At 36.6% G+C, this 17324-nt stretch overlaps 1 protein-coding gene across 6 annotated transcripts in view; it reads left to right on the top strand.

The window, feature by feature from the left end:
• The window catches only part of CDK13 (cyclin dependent kinase 13), a 48610-nt gene that overhangs the window by 17662 nt on the left and 13624 nt on the right, over nt 1–17324 (top strand). For all 6 annotated transcript variants that reach the window (XM_065051994.1, XM_065051993.1, XM_065051990.1 and 3 more), the window contains exons 5-9: nt 1428–1598; nt 10821–11010; nt 13140–13196; nt 15945–16046; nt 16166–16243. In XM_065051994.1, the coding sequence (XP_064908066.1) occupies nt 1428–1598; nt 10821–11010; nt 13140–13196; nt 15945–16046; nt 16166–16243 (598 nt within the window). The remainder of the gene's footprint in view (nt 1–1427; nt 1599–10820; nt 11011–13139; nt 13197–15944; nt 16047–16165; nt 16244–17324) is intronic.

The following is a 17324-nucleotide window of genomic DNA, read 5'->3' as shown; positions in this document are numbered from 1 at the left end:
CACTATGATACATAAGAATGTTGTCAGTACTTCTAAGTAGCTCATGCATTGAAATAGTTTCTTCATATGTGCTGCATGTTGCTTGATCATTTTATGTTCAGTTAGTAGTTCTTTCTGTGACTTCTTGCACTTCTGGCTTATTTTTGCATGCTTTGAATGCTGGATAATTGTCTACCACAGTGGTGACTGAATCACATAGGATCACATGCCAACATCAGTTCCTTCTTTCTGATCTCCAGAAGGATGAGCAATGTAATTACAGTTCCTTCATCGTCCTTCACTTGTGCTTGTCTCAGTTTTCAAACTTTAATTCTTAAGTTGAACTGTTAACAGATTTTGTTTTTCACATCCTACCTTGTGAGCCATTGCAAAACGTGTTTAGGAGCTTCTTCCTGCTCTCCTGGGATTCTGTTCTTTGCACATTTAACTTTTTAATCTTATAACCATATTGCCTCTTTGGCAAGCTTCAGGTTATTTCTGTGTGGCGGTCACTTTTTAATCTCCAGTAGAAGTTGTTGCTTTCTGTATTGAATGGGCCCATACATTTATAGCAAACTTTCCATTAGCTTTGGATTCAAATCCTGTGTGAAGAGTGGCATTACAGCCCTTGAGATACTTGATAACAAGTTACGCTATGGGCTTTCAAAGCAAGTGGATGTTGGGTCACACTGGAATGTGATCTATTGTATATGTATCATATCCACTGGTGTAGGACAAGTCCTTTTCAGAACTAACAAAGATATCTGTGCTGTCAACAAACTTCCCAGATGTAGAAATAAACTTCCAAGAACAAAATGATTGAGCTGGCATACAGTCTATACATATCATCCATCATGAGTAGGCTATTCTTCTGCCACTTTGCAGAATCTAGCTTCATCCAGCCCTGGCTGCAGTAAAATAATAAGGAAAATTTCTCTTTACTGTAAATGTGGCAGTGACACTTCTGCTTGTAGAAGGTATACTGATTAATCTGAGAACTCTTTAGTCATCTGCCTCGTGTCTTGAACTACGTAGTATTTCTGGATATTTATATGCATTCTGAGCTGTGGTGATATAGTAATAAGAAATCCAGAGTAGACACAGGCCTCTGTCTCTAAAGCTGCTGTTGATAATCACTCTTATATAGGGGTTTGCTGGTAGAGCTGGTGTGGACTGTCAGGACACGAATAGTGAGGTGTGCAGGAGAAAGAAGACAGGCCTTACAGTGGATAGCTGAAAATTCTCATTTATAGTTTTGCTTCTCCATGTGATTATTTCCCAACAATGGTTAATTCTGTTTCCATTTGCAACAAAATGTTAACTGTTTAGTCCATTCAGAAATGGTAACAAATGGGAAGGGTTTTAAAAACAAACAAACCAAGCCAATACTAAAGCCCATAGTTTGGTTACTAATTTGTTTTTTTTTTTTAATTTAAATTCTCTCTTAGGGGAAATGGTGGCATTAAAGAAAGTACGTCTGGATAATGAAAAGGAAGGGTTTCCAATTACAGCTATACGGGAGATTAAGATTCTTCGACAGCTTAATCACCAAAGCATTATCAACATGAAGGAAATAGTGACAGATAAGGAAGATGCTTTGGACTTCAAGAAGGACAAAGGTATGTACACTGTCACAGGGTTGATCCTGTTCTTAATACAGTAGTCTGCTGTGCTGCATTTGAAGTTAAGCGTCATTTAAAAAGTGTTTGCAAATTGTGATGGTTGGCAAAGAATTTTAATTTTGAATTAATCACTTATAGAAGTCCTTTAACTTAGCTATGCCTTTTGCTCATAGAAACAATTTTGCAAATATTTTGTGGGATAAAAAAAAATGATTACTTCGTTTCAGTTTTGCTGGGGAGGAACACGTTTGACTCCTTGACACTCATGGATTACAGAGGCCAGCAACAATAGGAAGCTCTTAATTGTGAGCTTTTTTAGCCTTTTATCTTTCTCATATTTTCTCATATCATTTAGAGCATTGTAGGCTCAATACTGAAGAGATGTTTTTTGTTGTAGGCCTTGGTTTTATTTGAATTGCGCTTTGGTTACTTTTTTCATAATTTGGTATGTGTGTCTTAGAGGCTAGAAGAAGGATGAATGAAAAACATGAAAAGTAAAATTTGTGTGGTGGTGGTGGTTTTCCCCAAATATAAAACATGCATACTTTTACTTTTTGGTTCCTTTAGTGTTAAGTCTGGCTTGTTTGAGTTAGTGCAACCTACTTTGCTTAGAGCATCAAGCAAACAGAATGGAAATCATGCAGTGTTGTTGTGTGGTACTTTTGATATTGAATTGGTCGTTTTGTCTTTGAGGGCTGTTATCTTTTAGGTCCAAGTCTTATAAACCTGTCACTTGGTATTTTAGTGTCCTGTGGGCAATTTGAGAGAGAATTTGGCTGAGGAGGGTGTTTGGAATGTGGTACTTGTGTTTCTTCCCTGCTCTTCCTCCCTAAGTTTCGATACAGCATGCCCAGCACCAGTGCAGGCTGAAAACACTGTGTGGACTGTGTAGCCAGCAGAAACACCAGGTGATGTTGTGTTGAGTCAGAGGACAGCTGTCAAAATTAAGCAGGAATTAGTATTTTGGTTTTTTCATAGCATCTTTAAAAGGTATAATACCTTGAAGGTTATACAGCACTGATGTGCCTTTTTATTGGGTTTAAAAGTAGGAAGCATCTAGTGAAAGAGTTTCTCTAGATACATGCAGGTTCAGTGGTCAGCACCCAGTCTGATCCCTGACAGACTGCAACAGCCAGTTTAGGCTTTTCATGTGAATCTTGTACTGAGTTTTAATTAGGTCTAACCTACTTGGCTGATGAGATCACACTGAGCTTTAACTTAATACTTGATGACTCATTAATTAATTTTTTCTCTTTCTGTTTGGTGACATGTAGGATTGAATTGTATTTTTTTTTGTGTACTTCAAACTGTGTCTCGTTAATTTTTTTTTTTGTCCAAGTCTGTATTTGTGCACTTGATATTGCTTTCAATTTAATTTCTGTTTTTTTATCTCACACCTTATTAAAACAATTACATTTTCAGAAAATTTGCAATGGAAGGAGCTTCTCTAGAGATGCTAGAATAAAATTAGTTTCTGATAGTCTCTTGAAAGCATTATCATGATAATGAGACTGTGTTATTATGATTTGTCTGTGAAAAGATGGAAGTTGTTTTTTTTTTTTCAGGTGCTACATTTTGTATTTCTCTAATGAGTAGTTCAGTGTGAAATGGGGATTTGTAGCTGAGACATTGTGCCCAAATTGTAGTCTACACAGGGAACCAATGGGAGTAGAAGGAAGTTTGGTCATTTTTATGGTAAACCACTGCAAACACAAAAGTGGGCTGCTTGGCTTAAGAAGGAACTGTTATAGAAGTGGTAATGTCATCTTATTCAAGCAGAGCTTATAGTAGAAGCAAAGTGTTTTGCCCTCTGATGAACATGCTTATGCTTTAATGTATGTTATATGCTTATCTTAGTTTTGGAATATAACTCTTACAAAACCTTGCAGAAATCTCATTTGTAACAGTACGGAATGAGGACATTTCTGCCAACACATGTTCATCTAGTTAATATGAGTAAAGTTAATTTTGTGTCTAAGGCTGACTGTCGTATCCTGACCTATTACTCTTCTGTTTATTATCTTAGGGTTGTTAAGTGGGTTGTTGGTGGTTTTTTTTTGGTTGGTTGGTTTTGGATCTTACTAGGTTAAGATGCAGCAAATTTAATTTTCTGACAATTATGTAACTGTTGGGCATGCTTTGTACAGTACTTGCTTTAAGGGTGCTTTTTCAGATAGTAATATTGGCCTGTGAAACAGCAATGGATTGACTTGTACAACTTTGTCCTAATACTTTGAGCTATGTTACATGTTTTAAAGGGATGTAATCCCATGTCTTCCAAACTGTTGAATATCTAACTTATCTCAATATTTTCAACAGCATATTACTTTTAAAGTAAATGAAAGAGAAGTATGTCTGCTTTATCCTGGCCAGCTTGGGGTACGAATTTAACAATAGAAACAGCTTTAATAGATAGGGTTATTTTTACTCTTTCTAGACCAACCATTAGAAAAAGAAACGTAACACATTGAAGCAGTGGTGTTTACATAAGTGTATTTCCATCAGTAGAAATACAGCACATCAAACAGCACAATTGTTGGTATATGTTGGGCACACACACAGAGTAGGAGGTGTTATGTGGGTCTGCTATACTGAAGATCTGAAGTTTTTAACTTTGCACTTTTCATTATGAATGAGACTTGATTGATGATAGAGAACAGCATTACTGATAATTAATTGGTAATTTAACAACATGATTCTGAGTCACGATCCCACCAGGTAAAACCTATGTGCTTGGTGTGGTGAGGAGTATCCATGTTGTATGTTTCTCGTTGTAGGCTTTTCTCCCCTACCTATCCGAGGGAGATAGGTGAACACACAAGCTCTGGGGTGGGAACACCTGACTCTGTGTGTATTCTGTCTTGTTCATATATCAGCATAACAGCTGACTTTAAAAAAAAATATCTGCTAAACATACTGTTAAAACCCTCTCTGCTTCTCTCAGGACATAAAGCTTCATAAAGCAGGGATGAGCTGTCGTTTCCTTTCAGTATGTTCCTAAAGTCTCAGAGCTCTAGTTCTTTTTGTTGAAAACATTTTATTCTAGTAAGCCAGTGCAGGAACAGTTGCGGGTGTCAGTCTTCAACACTAGTAGAAGCAGCCTGACACTGGTGCTTACCACTAAGTCTGCTGGCAGCTAAACTTTCCTTCATTTTTCCATTTTGTTTGCTTGATGATAGTTTAAATTAATTGGAGTTCACATTTATGAACTTCAGTTCACGTCCTTTTAGACCAGAGTTTTGAGCAAGAGGATTGTACTTTGCGGAAGCTCTTAATCTTCTCTTAGCACTTTTTTTTGGTCTTTAAGGTTTGTGTGATGTTCCCTGGGCATCAGTAATCGAAGAAAACAAGATTTAAATCAGAAGTTGAAAACAAAGAGCTATTTCCTAGGTATATTCAAATCTACACACTTCATAAGCTAAGTTAGTTCGACCACTTCATCAGCTATAAAGTATATAATGGGAAAAAAGGCCCTTCTTACTTTGGGCTTTTGTTAACTCTGGTTTGTTTTCTCAGTGACTCTGTCATTCATATGACTTAATATCTCTCTTTTTCCTTTGAGCACCTGAGATGGTTCTTCATTTCTCAGTCGCCTCTTCATCAGCTAGAAGCTGTTTGCAAGTGCTCAATAGTCTAGCTCTAGGAATGCCATGATTTCTTTTTACTGAACATATGGAGAGTGCCTGACTTAGATTTTGTTGCTCTAAATGTAAAACCAGTATGTGTACTGACTGATATCTCTTCCTCCTATTGACCTGGAAGAGGTATTTTCAATTGCTAACCTGAGGGAGCTTATAAAACTTTGCATGGGAGACTCTAATAAAAAAGATCTGCTTAACATCAACCGCTTGGGGTTTTTTTGGTTTGTTATTTTTTGGTTAGGTTGGGCTGGGGATGTGTGTGGTGGTTGGTGGTTTGTTTTTCCTGTGTGTGGATTATCTGTTTGGATTGTGTGTGTCTCTTTCTATAATTCATTTTAAGATCTAAGCTTACTTTAGATTGATTAAATTTTGAATTGATCTGCAGTACAAATTAACCTTTTAAAAAAAAAAACAAAAAAAAACCTTTTAAGGCATGAATTCAGTATGTATCCTGACAATACTGTGGTACGTGTGTCATGTCAAAAGGACACACTGACTCTGTTATACGTTGTGGTATGACTAGCAGGCTACTTTTTCACAACCATCAAGGAGTACTTTGTCTGAAACTTTTTGGTTTAGAAGGAGTCTGTGACAGCAGTCATGCAGTCATCAGAGAGTACTTTACTGCAGGATTGGTTCTCTACTTGTATTGTAGCTAGCTTTATCCAGGTTTCCTGGGAAGCTGACTAAAGCCAAACTGATCAGAATTTCAGAAACCCATAGTGATCTCTAATTTGCCTTGCTGCTCCTGATAAAGATGATAGAAACTTCTTACCCAAGTAGTTTTCATGCTAGAGCTGAGTTATGAGGCATAGTGTGACTACTGGAGTGGTGCATCACATTGTTTGTTATGGCAAAATGAGAAAAATCCATGATGATTAATCATAGATTTCTATATATTTGGCTTTTCCTATGCTTTAAGTTTTTTGTTTCTTATTTCCCTGTAGTATGTGATGAAACAAGGACAGTATTTACTTCAGGACTTCAGTATGCCCTTGACTGGTATGCCTATTTCAGAATATGTTTCCATGTACGCACAGTTTGGATTGGATTTGTTTCAAGAGGAGAATGTAGCTGAACTTAAAGTGGGAGAATAACACTTGTCATCAAATAAAAACCTGATGTTGGGTGAAAATATAAAACAAAACAAAACAAAGTTCTGGATTTGGTAGACTAAATTTGCCTTGAACAGAAAGTTTTGTGAAATCTAAATGGAGAAATCACTAGAGCAGTGATGCTTTCTGTAGTCTTAAGGTGATTAATTCAGCAGTTATGCTTTTATTTGATGTCTTTCAAATTAAAAAATAGGTATAAAAAACATGAGTAGAGAGAAGAGACGAAATGTCTGTTTAAGGGACTTTAAGGAATTTAAATGTAAGGAACTTGAGTGAATTGCTGGACAATTGCTTCTTTAGTTTTCAAGCTCTGGTAAAATTGTGTTTAAAACTTTTGGAATACAGTGTATCATAACTGCTAGATGAGAAATGTTAAGGAAATTAAAGAGTAAATATAGTAAAATTCTCTCTAATCAGTTAAGGGAGGGGGGAATGTATGTATTGCATAGAAGCAGCTGAGGAGGCTTATTAGCAAAACTAAAATCTGATGGAGTCTCATTCTGAACAGTGAGTACAGAACAAAAGATATTGAAAACCTGTTCAACAACTCAGCATTGTACATACCACGCACTGAATGAGGCAAGGTTGCTTTTTTAAAGCGTCTTTGTATTTCAAGATACTATTGTAATGCATCCATACAAGGATTGAGTTAGAATTTGCACATAAGTCACCTCTGTCTCCCAGTTCCTCTGATCTGTATGTAATCAGATATTTTTGAGAAACCCTGAACATTTTCCCTGTGAAATTACATTTGGAAAATATTTGCTTAAAAGCTGTGGTTTGTGTAGGCTTTTGGATTATTCTGTGCTGCTGCTCCCTGCCCCCCAGTCCAAAGCACTTGTATGTTACTTTGGGAACAAATGTGTAACTTGATGTCCTGATTTGTTGGGTCTGTGTAATTTGATGACAGTTAATAAATCAATAAATCAATCAATCCAGAGCCTGCCAGTGTCACAAAAATGCAAAGTATATTTTGCCAGGTTTTTTGGCCCCTCAAAAAACCCTTCGTGTATTACAGGTCGTCAGTGTCATGTTTTACCCATTTTGTATGTGTAGCTTTACAGCATTTTACCCCAGCTCATTTTGTGTTTTGCTTAAGAAAACTGCTACTGTTAGAGCTCCATGACTTGAAATATATGATCAGGAGGAGATGTGTTAATCCTTTATTCCAAACTAGTATCTCACTTTCTGACCTTTATCAATCTTAACTAACAAAATGGTTGAAAAGATGAATTTTTCTAAGTGCAAAAAACAGCGGTAAGGCAAGGATTGTTTCCATCTGTGTGAGTCTCCTTTATTTATTGTGTACCTCCCTGATAGATTCAGCTGCTCTTGCCCATATTCAGGAGCAGGTAATATTACTGCTGTTCAGCTGTTCCAGCTGCTGCTTCGTCAACATGCAGTGACATTAAGGTTTCTTTTTATCTCAGAAGATAAAGGAATGGAGATGAGCTGTGTGGTATTAGCAAAGGAAATAGGGCACCGAAGACATAACCCCCGTTAGTGCACTGTTGTAGCATGTGGAAACACACTGTAGGCTGCCTCCCAGCCCGCAGGTGCTTACTTATGTGGAAGTGCAGGTTTTTAACATAACAGCAGTAAGATAAGTAACATTAAAGTCAAATAAGTAATTCTGCATTGGTTTGAACTGCATACACTTTACTATAACAGAGCTGTAGGTGTTTTTATTACGCTGCTTCCAGAAATGAGGATATTGGGCAGAGCTACTATGAAACAGTGTCATTTTAAAATGTAACCTCCAAGTTATTGAACATCTTGGCCTCTTAAAGGAAAGAACAATTACTTCATGCTTTCCTTTTTGAGAAATGCGTATTTGTGTGGGATTTGTTTTGATTGAACTAAAGGATGCTGTAAACTCAAACTCAGACTATGCTGTAATAAGCAGACTGCTGCCTCTGCATAGTTCACTTGTGAAGTCTTCCATGACTGTTTTCTTCTTCCTGAATATCTATAGCTTCTTTCCCTGTTATGAAGGATCAGTTCTGATGAAAACCAGTGGAGATTTGAAATGATCAAGTGGAATAACATAACTGTTTTGTTGACTGAAACTGTAGACCTCTGTCAGAAAAAGGGACCACGTTTGTCTGGAAATAAACTAACAGGAATTTCACTTCAGTTTGTGTTGTACCTTTTTTTGCAGCTACAATCACTTCCAAATATAGTTTGAGTAATACTGTAAATCAGGTTTTAATGGTTAGACTGCCAAGGCTAGTAGACCAGTTTTAATAGTTTCTCAGAACCAACAAAGAAGATTCAGCTTCGGAAGTTTTTCTTTTTAAAACAAATTCTAGCATTGTGTAATAATATGTAAGTAGTAAATAGGTAGTAATGCACAAATGTAATGGAATCATGCATTTGCTCTTGCTCTGATAATGAAGGAACATTTTGTGTTCATACAGTTCTACTGTGCATTTCTTAATTAGAGTTGCAGAGAATATAAATAATTGGACGTCATCTCCCAGGTACTACTCTGTTTTATTTATGAATTATCTCTGTTGTCAGCTCTCCTTCGTGTATGAGAGTACTGGTTGTGATTGCTGATTACAAATAGTAGTGAAAAATCGCAGAAGCTGGTAGACAGAGCAGGAAATTGCTCAAGGCATGGAGTCTACTTTGCATATAAACAAGAAGACCTGGGTTCAGCTCTTCTCAGTCTGCAATCCCACGGACCCTTCCCAGTCTTTGTCATGTACGCACAGTGGAGACTGCTGCTGTGACAGAGTTAACTTCCCTTTGTATTCCAGAGCAAGAAGATAGCAAGATCATTGGTACTCAGTTTTGTTGAGCTGACATCCTATGAAGGGCATATCTAGATTATTCTGGCACTGCAGCATTAGTATCAAGTGGTTCATTTCAAGGAATTTTAAAATATGCCATGGTTCATATTTCAAGTAGACCTAATACCAGGTTGCCAGGTTATCTTGTTTTAAAAGACCAAGGCTAGGTGCTTTTACCATGCTGAACTGGTGGACTGCATTGGTGAACTCAGTTACGCACATATTGACACAGCACACGTCGGTTCTTTGTGGTTCTTAATACTTCGTTCTTTCCTTTTGAAGTGGTGGGATCGGCTTGTACCTGCTTGATTTACCTCCTGCTCCACCTCCCCAGGGCGTACCAATGGGTATTTTGTGATCAGTGTTTTGCTTCCTATGTATAGCATAACAGCAGGGCAAAAGGTCCTAAATTTACGAACCCTGAATGGCCTGTGGGTTTAGCTGTTCTACGCTGATCTTTGTTATAAGTTTAACGCTTACTATATGAGTAATCTTTTTCCTGTCTGTTAAGTAGCAGGTTAATTTAGTAGTATTTTCTTCCCTTTTCAGCTACTATGCGAGAAAACAAGTCAGTTCATTAGAATTTGGCTGTCTGTGTATACGTTCTGGCAAGCTGACTTCTCGTTATTGGTTCAAGACTTCCACTAGCTTCTGAGCTGAAGCTTCTTAATTAGGAACTAGAACCTGTAATGAGTTCTTGTTGTTCAGAAGCCGTTCGTACTTCAGAGTGCTGGCTTTGAAATCTCTGGGGGAGGCTTTTGAAAACGGAGGGTAGAAAGACCCATTCAAATATGTTTTCTGCATTGCCACTAGTGCTCTGCAGGGCTTCAACTGTCTTCTCTAGCCCAGGGTTAAGAAGGAGGAGGAGACTTAACTACTAAAAAGTAGATTATTCTGGGGGTGGTTGTGCTGGAGATTGGTTATTGCTGCTTCTGAAGCACTCAGCACTTTTCTCCTTTAAGAATACTTATATATATCAAAGAGCCTTGGTTTTAATAGCTTTATTTATGGCATTACCTAGAATAATGTGAGATAAGACCAGATTCCGTTATGCCTGATGTGTGCATGTGGCAGCTTGGAATATGAACTTCACCTTCGCAGAACTGCTGTTGCCAATAGGTGTTCTCATTTTGTCTTGTCTTATAGGTACTTGTAGTGTGAGAAGAGCAGGCTTATTTCTGAGCCAGTTCCACGGCTTATTTCTGAGCCAGTTCCACACAAAAAGCTTAAATCAGTCACCAAATCATGACAGATGAACTAAGGCTGTACATATTTTGATTGTAGATTTCTCCACGAACTTTACATAGGGAATATTAACCCAGGTAATTTTTCTTTAAATAAAATGGATGGAGATGGAGAGCCATAGGGAGAGTACATGCCTACCTAGATTAAAGTGCTTTGTGGTAGAACTATATTTGTTTTCACAAACATTTGCCTAGAATAGTTGTTTACATGGAAAAAGAAACATTATGAAAACATTTTACCACACTATACTTCATTGTTGTTATTGGGCATGAGGTACAGCTATAAATATTGAAGAAAATGCAAAGAGTTTTGTGAAAGGTACTTCCAACTTTCAAAAATAGAGAGCAGCAATGCTTTGAACTGCTGGTAAATCGATTTAACTCTCTCTGTTTCTCTTACCCTTTCCCTTTGTTTTCCTAGGTGCATTTTACCTGGTATTTGAATATATGGACCATGACTTGATGGGACTACTGGAATCTGGTTTGGTTCATTTTAATGAAAATCATATTAAATCATTTATGAGACAACTGATGGAGGGCTTGGCATATTGTCATAAGAAGAACTTTTTGCACAGAGATATCAAATGTTCAAATATTCTACTAAATAATAGGTATGGATATTACTTCAAGTATATAAAAAATTGTATGTTAACAATGTCTTTAATTTTTTCTTCTAATCTTCACAATTCACCTGCTTCAAGTTATTACCAAAACTGTTTTCTTTAGATTGCCTAGTTTCTTTAAAACTCAAATGTGAAATACTAATCTGGTTATGTTACTGCTAAACACTGGATCCTGCAATTGTTTGTTAAACTTCGCGGTGTTAAAACAGCAGGATTGAAACTTGAATCTTTTAGGTCAGAGTATGGGGGAAAATTCTCTTGAGTTCAAATATATTAAAACAGAATTTTAGGAAACAAGTGTTTGATGTGTATTCCTTCTGTAATCTCATTTCAAGATGAAGTGTGGCTAGGCTGGTTCTTCGTGACCTAATTTCTGAGGTCCTCATCTTTGCCAGTCAGGATAATGCTTTGAAAGAATATTTGATCAGGCATGTTCAAATATGCTTTGGCTTGCAGCTATAGCCATAATCAAATGGGGAGAAGAGTTTGTTTCTTACTTTTCTGGCCACTTTTAATTACAAATCATGTAAGTGAACAGAACGTTTGTTCAGTGTGCAACAGCAGCAAATAAAAAGCTTGTGAGAAGACAGCAGATAACTTCAGTGCAGAACTGCTGTTCATCAAATCCAAATTCTCCAAATTCTAAATTTTTCCTCTTTTTTTATAATAACGAGCTAGTATTAGACTATTTCCAATTCTGGATACCACCACAGTCTTGCCCTATTATGATAGAGGCTGCTAAGCAGATGTACACATGCCTCCGCATCACTCACTGTACCTGCTCACCTCATCTTGCTAGTCTGACAATCTCTGGTGGTGGTGCAATCCTGTGCATCTTTGGGAATTCAAAAGCTGAGGTATAACCTGACAGCAGAGAGGAGGCTGGTATGGTAGAGGTGGAGCTTTCTGTTGTACTGTGTTCTTTCAGCTCCAGGGTACAGAGTTTTTTTCCCTTAGGATTTTTTTTTGGCACCCTTGGACATTTCCACTGAAAGAAGAAAAAGTTCATAGTTGATTGGAATAATTATAAACCAGTGTTTCTAAAATCCCAGTACCAGTTATAATAGCCTGAAGCTTAACACATGGATTGTGTGTCTTATAGATCAATGTCTTTGCTCAAAAATTCATTGACAAATACACTCTCTGAAGAATAAGCATATAAATTTGAGGGGAACATTACTTTCTTTATGAAGCTTCTCCAAGTGTTACAGCAATTCCATGCACACATCTGAGGGGAAAAATGGAATGGAAACTGTAATCTGTATATTTTATTATCACAAAATGGTCATTCTTACACACATCAGCAAGTCTTTCCCAATTTCATAAAACAAAATTTATTTGAAAGTGTTATTTGCATATATTTGAAAGTGCCAGGAGTTTTAAAAGCTCATAGGTACAAAAAAAAAAAAAAAAACCCAAACCAAACCTCATGTAACATTCCAACATTAATTTAATGTATTAAGGAAGCTTGCAGATAGCTTTCTGTTTAAATCTTCCAGATTTTATGGATTGTGGGGGTGTCTGGTCATTGAGCAGTGTCTTTTAGCCATGGAAACTGCCAGGCAAGAACTCTGTATGTTCTACTCTTTCCCTCATATATGGAGAAACTCAGGAAGGGGTTAGGGATCATGTCAGTCAGCAGTCTGGCTGCTGACAAAAATAGAAGCCCTTATCTGGTCTGTATTTAAACTTTACAAGAGCAGAACAGGACTTTGACGGCTTCCTAGAAGCAAGTAGGACTGCCGATAGTTGTTTGTTGTACAAATGCTTGTGCTAGCAGTGAGGCATGAGAAAATAACCATTTCCTCCCTCACTTTATTTTCTGCAGAGTTACTGATTTGGGTAGTTTACAGTATCCACCTCTATTTTGGCTAACATCTGGTGATGTAAATGCCATTTTCTGAGCATACCTAATTTTGTTTATTTGTCTTTGCTGTTCAGTAAGTGTGTGTATTTGTTTACTGAAGTGACGCATAGATTGTCAGGCGTTGCTTCCTCATTCATGTGGTTCGGTGAAGATCAGTTGCAACTGTCTCAAAATCTCAAACTTTAGCTGATTTTGGGGGTGGGAATCTGACAGGATTAACCACTAAATAATTCTTTACTTTTTCCACCAGAGGGCAGATAAAGCTTGCAGATTTTGGCCTTGCACGGCTGTACAACTCAGAAGAAAGGTAAGATATAATTATACTGTGAAAAAGCATTTGGAAGTTTAATCTTTTCGCATAACTCTAAGTATTATGAGGGCCAGAAGACATTTGTTTACCGATGTTGTTGTGCTATAATGCAAGTATTGTTAGGAAATAAAAAGAAGTGCATGTTGTTTTACACTCCATGCAAACACAAAACTCTCTTTGTGTAAGTGTATTGATTTTCCAAGTGTTTCGGATAAGCAGCTATAGAGAGTCGCCTTATGTTGATTGAAAATGAAGAGCTGCAGTCCTAAGTAGGTTGTGTCCATAGCTAGGTTTTTACTATTGATTTCTGGTCCTTTAAACCTAAGGTATATTCTTTCTGTTGGTATACCTATATCATTAGGATGTAGGTAATCATTAAGGAAAGTGAAAATTTTTTCCTGACACTTTCTTTTCAAAAAGCATTTATTTGGTGTAATATTTGCCTTTACATTTGAAGAGGTTCATTGTATTCTTTAGGCAGTCAGTGCTGTTGGATCTGCTGGAAACAGATATACAAGTTTAAATAAAAGTTATTCTGAAACTTCTTGTGACTTGTGCTTCTGTTGTTCTTGGCTTCATTATACTTGTACTCCAGGAAACAGGTGCACAGTTTTTATTATGAACTTCAGTATTTATATTGTAATGTCATGTGTTTGTCATGTGGAACTGGGTTTTTGAAATTCAGGCTGAATGTTCATTACACTAGTATGTACATCGAGCGGTTGGATACAGAGAATATTAGCTACCTGAACTTACTTCGATTTCTGCATGCCTAATTTGGGAAATAATATTCATAATATTAGCTTTATGAATTTGTTTTCTCACAGAGCTTTGAGCTTGTTGAACCTGATAATATTTGTTTTGCTGTCTTTTGAGCTGTTACTTCAGGAACATATGCTTAAGTACAGTTATGAAAACTGTTTAGTAGCAGGCTAAGATAATCTTAAGCAGCTGATGGGTAATTAATTTTTCTTTTGAATGTACTTATAATAAAGGAGATTGATGGCATCCTACCTTCTTATTTTAATATGCACCAAACTGACCTATTTTTTTTTTTTTTCTGCTGGTTTACCATGGGGGTTTTTTATGCCTGTTATTAGATTAATTTAGATTTTGCTTGTAAAACTAACTGTTCGTTAAGAATTGAATGGTTGAAAGTTCAATGTCTTTATAGTGCGAATAACAGATTTTTACTATAGATCAAATGGCAACATTATTACGCCATTATACATAAATGAAACCAAGATTAAAATGTAATTATGCTAGCTAATAGAATTGCTCGTTGAACTTGGGAGGGTAATTAGAATCTCATTAGTAGATTTTTGGCAGCTCTTGTCTTTCATTTTCCTTTTGAATAGCTTCTGACCTGTAGTAACAGACATAATTAATGTACACCAAGTGTATAATAGGTGCTGCTTTAAATTAACATATTTTACATTTGTTTTACTGTTGTTTAGAATTGTATACTTTTCAAAAGGGTATAGAACATAGTGAAAGCATAATGAGGAGGAAATAAATAAATTAATTTTAGTAAATTCCCATTGGTTGTTGTAGTTGTGTTCCTTTAAATGTTATTCTGATGGATTTAATATGTTTGGAGTAGGAGATATGACAGATTGTGTAAGAAAACATCTGTTCCAATAAAAAGCACTGTATACTAATATATATATGAGTGGTGTATCTGTAGAGAAAGTCCATACTCTGTAAACATTTCATAGAGGAATGCTTGCTTCAGAGATAAATATGATAAATGATGGGATTATTTCCAAAAAACATACTACATTTAAAAAATGAATTAGAGAGTTTCTTAATGGAAAAAAGACTCAAGTGATTTTGCAGAAGTGATACCTGTCCCACTGAGTAAAAGAGGTTTTTAGACTTTATGCTATGGTTGTTTGAACTCTGCACTTAATGTTACCCTGCTTTCTATTTGGAGTTACCTAATGTTTGTGGTAAGAGTGAGTTATTAAAACAGAAAGAATTTGGGGATCTTTTAAGAAATAATTTGAGATCACTTTTAAGACACACTGGTTGAAACAAAACCAAAACCTAACATCTGCTTTCTGCCTTCCATTCTGAGCTGTTGATGCTGTATCTTGGCCTGTCCACAAAAATGTGTGTCTAAGATAGTGGAAATCCTTGCCTTGGTGTGAAAGTGGGAAGGATTATTCCCAGTGACCAAAACTTATGGTTAGAGCTGTAGAGAATTAGATGTTGTGAAATATGGGAATATATTGCTAGCATTCCAGGCTTTGGAATCAAAATTTTTGAAGGATGTTGATCAAGAAAATAGCTCTGTTTTGTTCCTGCTTACAGAGGGGAAAGTGACTTTTTTTCTTATATTCAAAATGCTTTTAGGGGTCCTGTGTTCAGTATTCTCATGATCAGTACTTGTCCAGAAATAACTGGTTTTATCCAAGCAGGTTGTTCTTCTGAAAGGGCCAGCAATGTTATAAATATACAATATTGCTATCTGAATAATAATTGAGATACAGGATTCACATAGCATTGAGATAAATATGTGATTATTATTTATATCTTCAGTCTGTCCCTTGCTAGGCTGTGTCAGATGGTTGCATTTGCTTTTGTTCAGTTGCAGCTTTGCAGGACTAAAATTAGGAAAAGAGAACGGAAGATTGTACAGTTCTTAAACAGCACCGCAGAAGTAAAGTCCTCAAAGTATCACTTTTTCAGAAATGAGATCGTAGTAAAATGATAGTCCTCTCTTTTTCCTCCCCTCAACAGCCGACCATATACCAACAAAGTTATTACATTATGGTATCGGCCTCCTGAACTTCTGCTTGGAGAAGAAAGATATACGCCAGCTATCGATGTCTGGAGCTGTGGGTAAGAGTTTGGTATAGAAGCGTAGCAAGCATAAAAACAAGCCAAAATTAAATCTTAAATGTTTCTATCAATCTGTATTGAAAGCCATAATGACAGAATTGTGCAAAACTGTTTTACAGCTGCATCCTGGGTGAACTTTTTACAAAAAAGCCAATATTTCAAGCAAATCAAGAACTTGCTCAACTGGAACTTATAAGGTAACTTACAAGCACTGCCACATAGTTGGTGCATCATAAACAGTCAGGTTTCTTTTGTTGGTGATAAAATCGAACATAATAGACTGCAAACATTTACAAGTACTCAATTATTGCCCTGAGTGAGACGTTAGAGATTTTGAGGGGCATGTAAAGCAAGTGAGTGACTTCTGCTTGGACATGAAGAAAGGTGTTTTTTATATTTGTGAGTATTCTGTAGACCTAGCAATGTACAATTTTGTGCAGAGCAGTTAGAGTTGCCTATTACTGAAGTTGCAAAGAGAGAGTAATCAAAATGCCTATTATTTTTAAAGATGATGTTCCAATAATAAGGGTAAGTGGGATTTGGGAGAAGTAGGTACTTGGCATGCGACTGGCCTTGAGTTCTTGTTTCAAGCCCGCCACATACACACCTGGGCTTTATTGTTTTTGTGGGAATATTTCTGTTCCCTTATAAACTGCCAGGCACTTTATGGAGTTAAAAATTCTGTTTCTTTTCTTATCTCAATAAATCATAGAATGGTCTGTATTTAACTCAGTGGAACCACAGCATCCTGGGGTTTTTTTTTCTTTATTCAGCAAGCAAAAATTGGTCTTGATTCTGTTATAATTGACCTTGTAAGTGAGGAGTGGTCCTTTTCTTAGAAACAAGGAGAAAAGAGGCTGAGTCCTACAGAACTTACAGAACTTGAACAGTAAATGGTCAACATTATTTTAAAAATCAAATTAATTAAAAAAATACTATGAAGTTATATATCACAATGGTGTTCAAAACAGAATAAACAGTAGCTTGTTTCTGTGTAATATGTTACTAGCTGACCTGGAAGGAGGTGCAAAGCACATCAGTGGTCATTCTTATTGTAAGAACTAAACTCGTGAGTTGGGAAATTTTTGCTTTCAAGCACTAGATGGCATTCAAGCACCTCACAGTGCCATCATTTGAAGGTTTGGGGTTTTTTTTGTGTTGTACACAGCAAACTAAAACTTTGCGTTTTCCTTCGGCTGGAAGCTCCTGTCTGTAGCTCATTCTTCCTCTGCGGTGATAATATGCATTTTTGGCTGTTTAAATGTAATATAGCAATTT

The sequence above is a fragment of the Columba livia genome, chromosome 2 (assembly GCF_036013475.1).
Source record: "Columba livia isolate bColLiv1 breed racing homer chromosome 2, bColLiv1.pat.W.v2, whole genome shotgun sequence".
NCBI classification, from domain to species: Eukaryota; Metazoa; Chordata; class Aves; order Columbiformes; family Columbidae; genus Columba; species Columba livia.
This window is presented reverse-complemented; position numbering and strand designations above follow the sequence as displayed.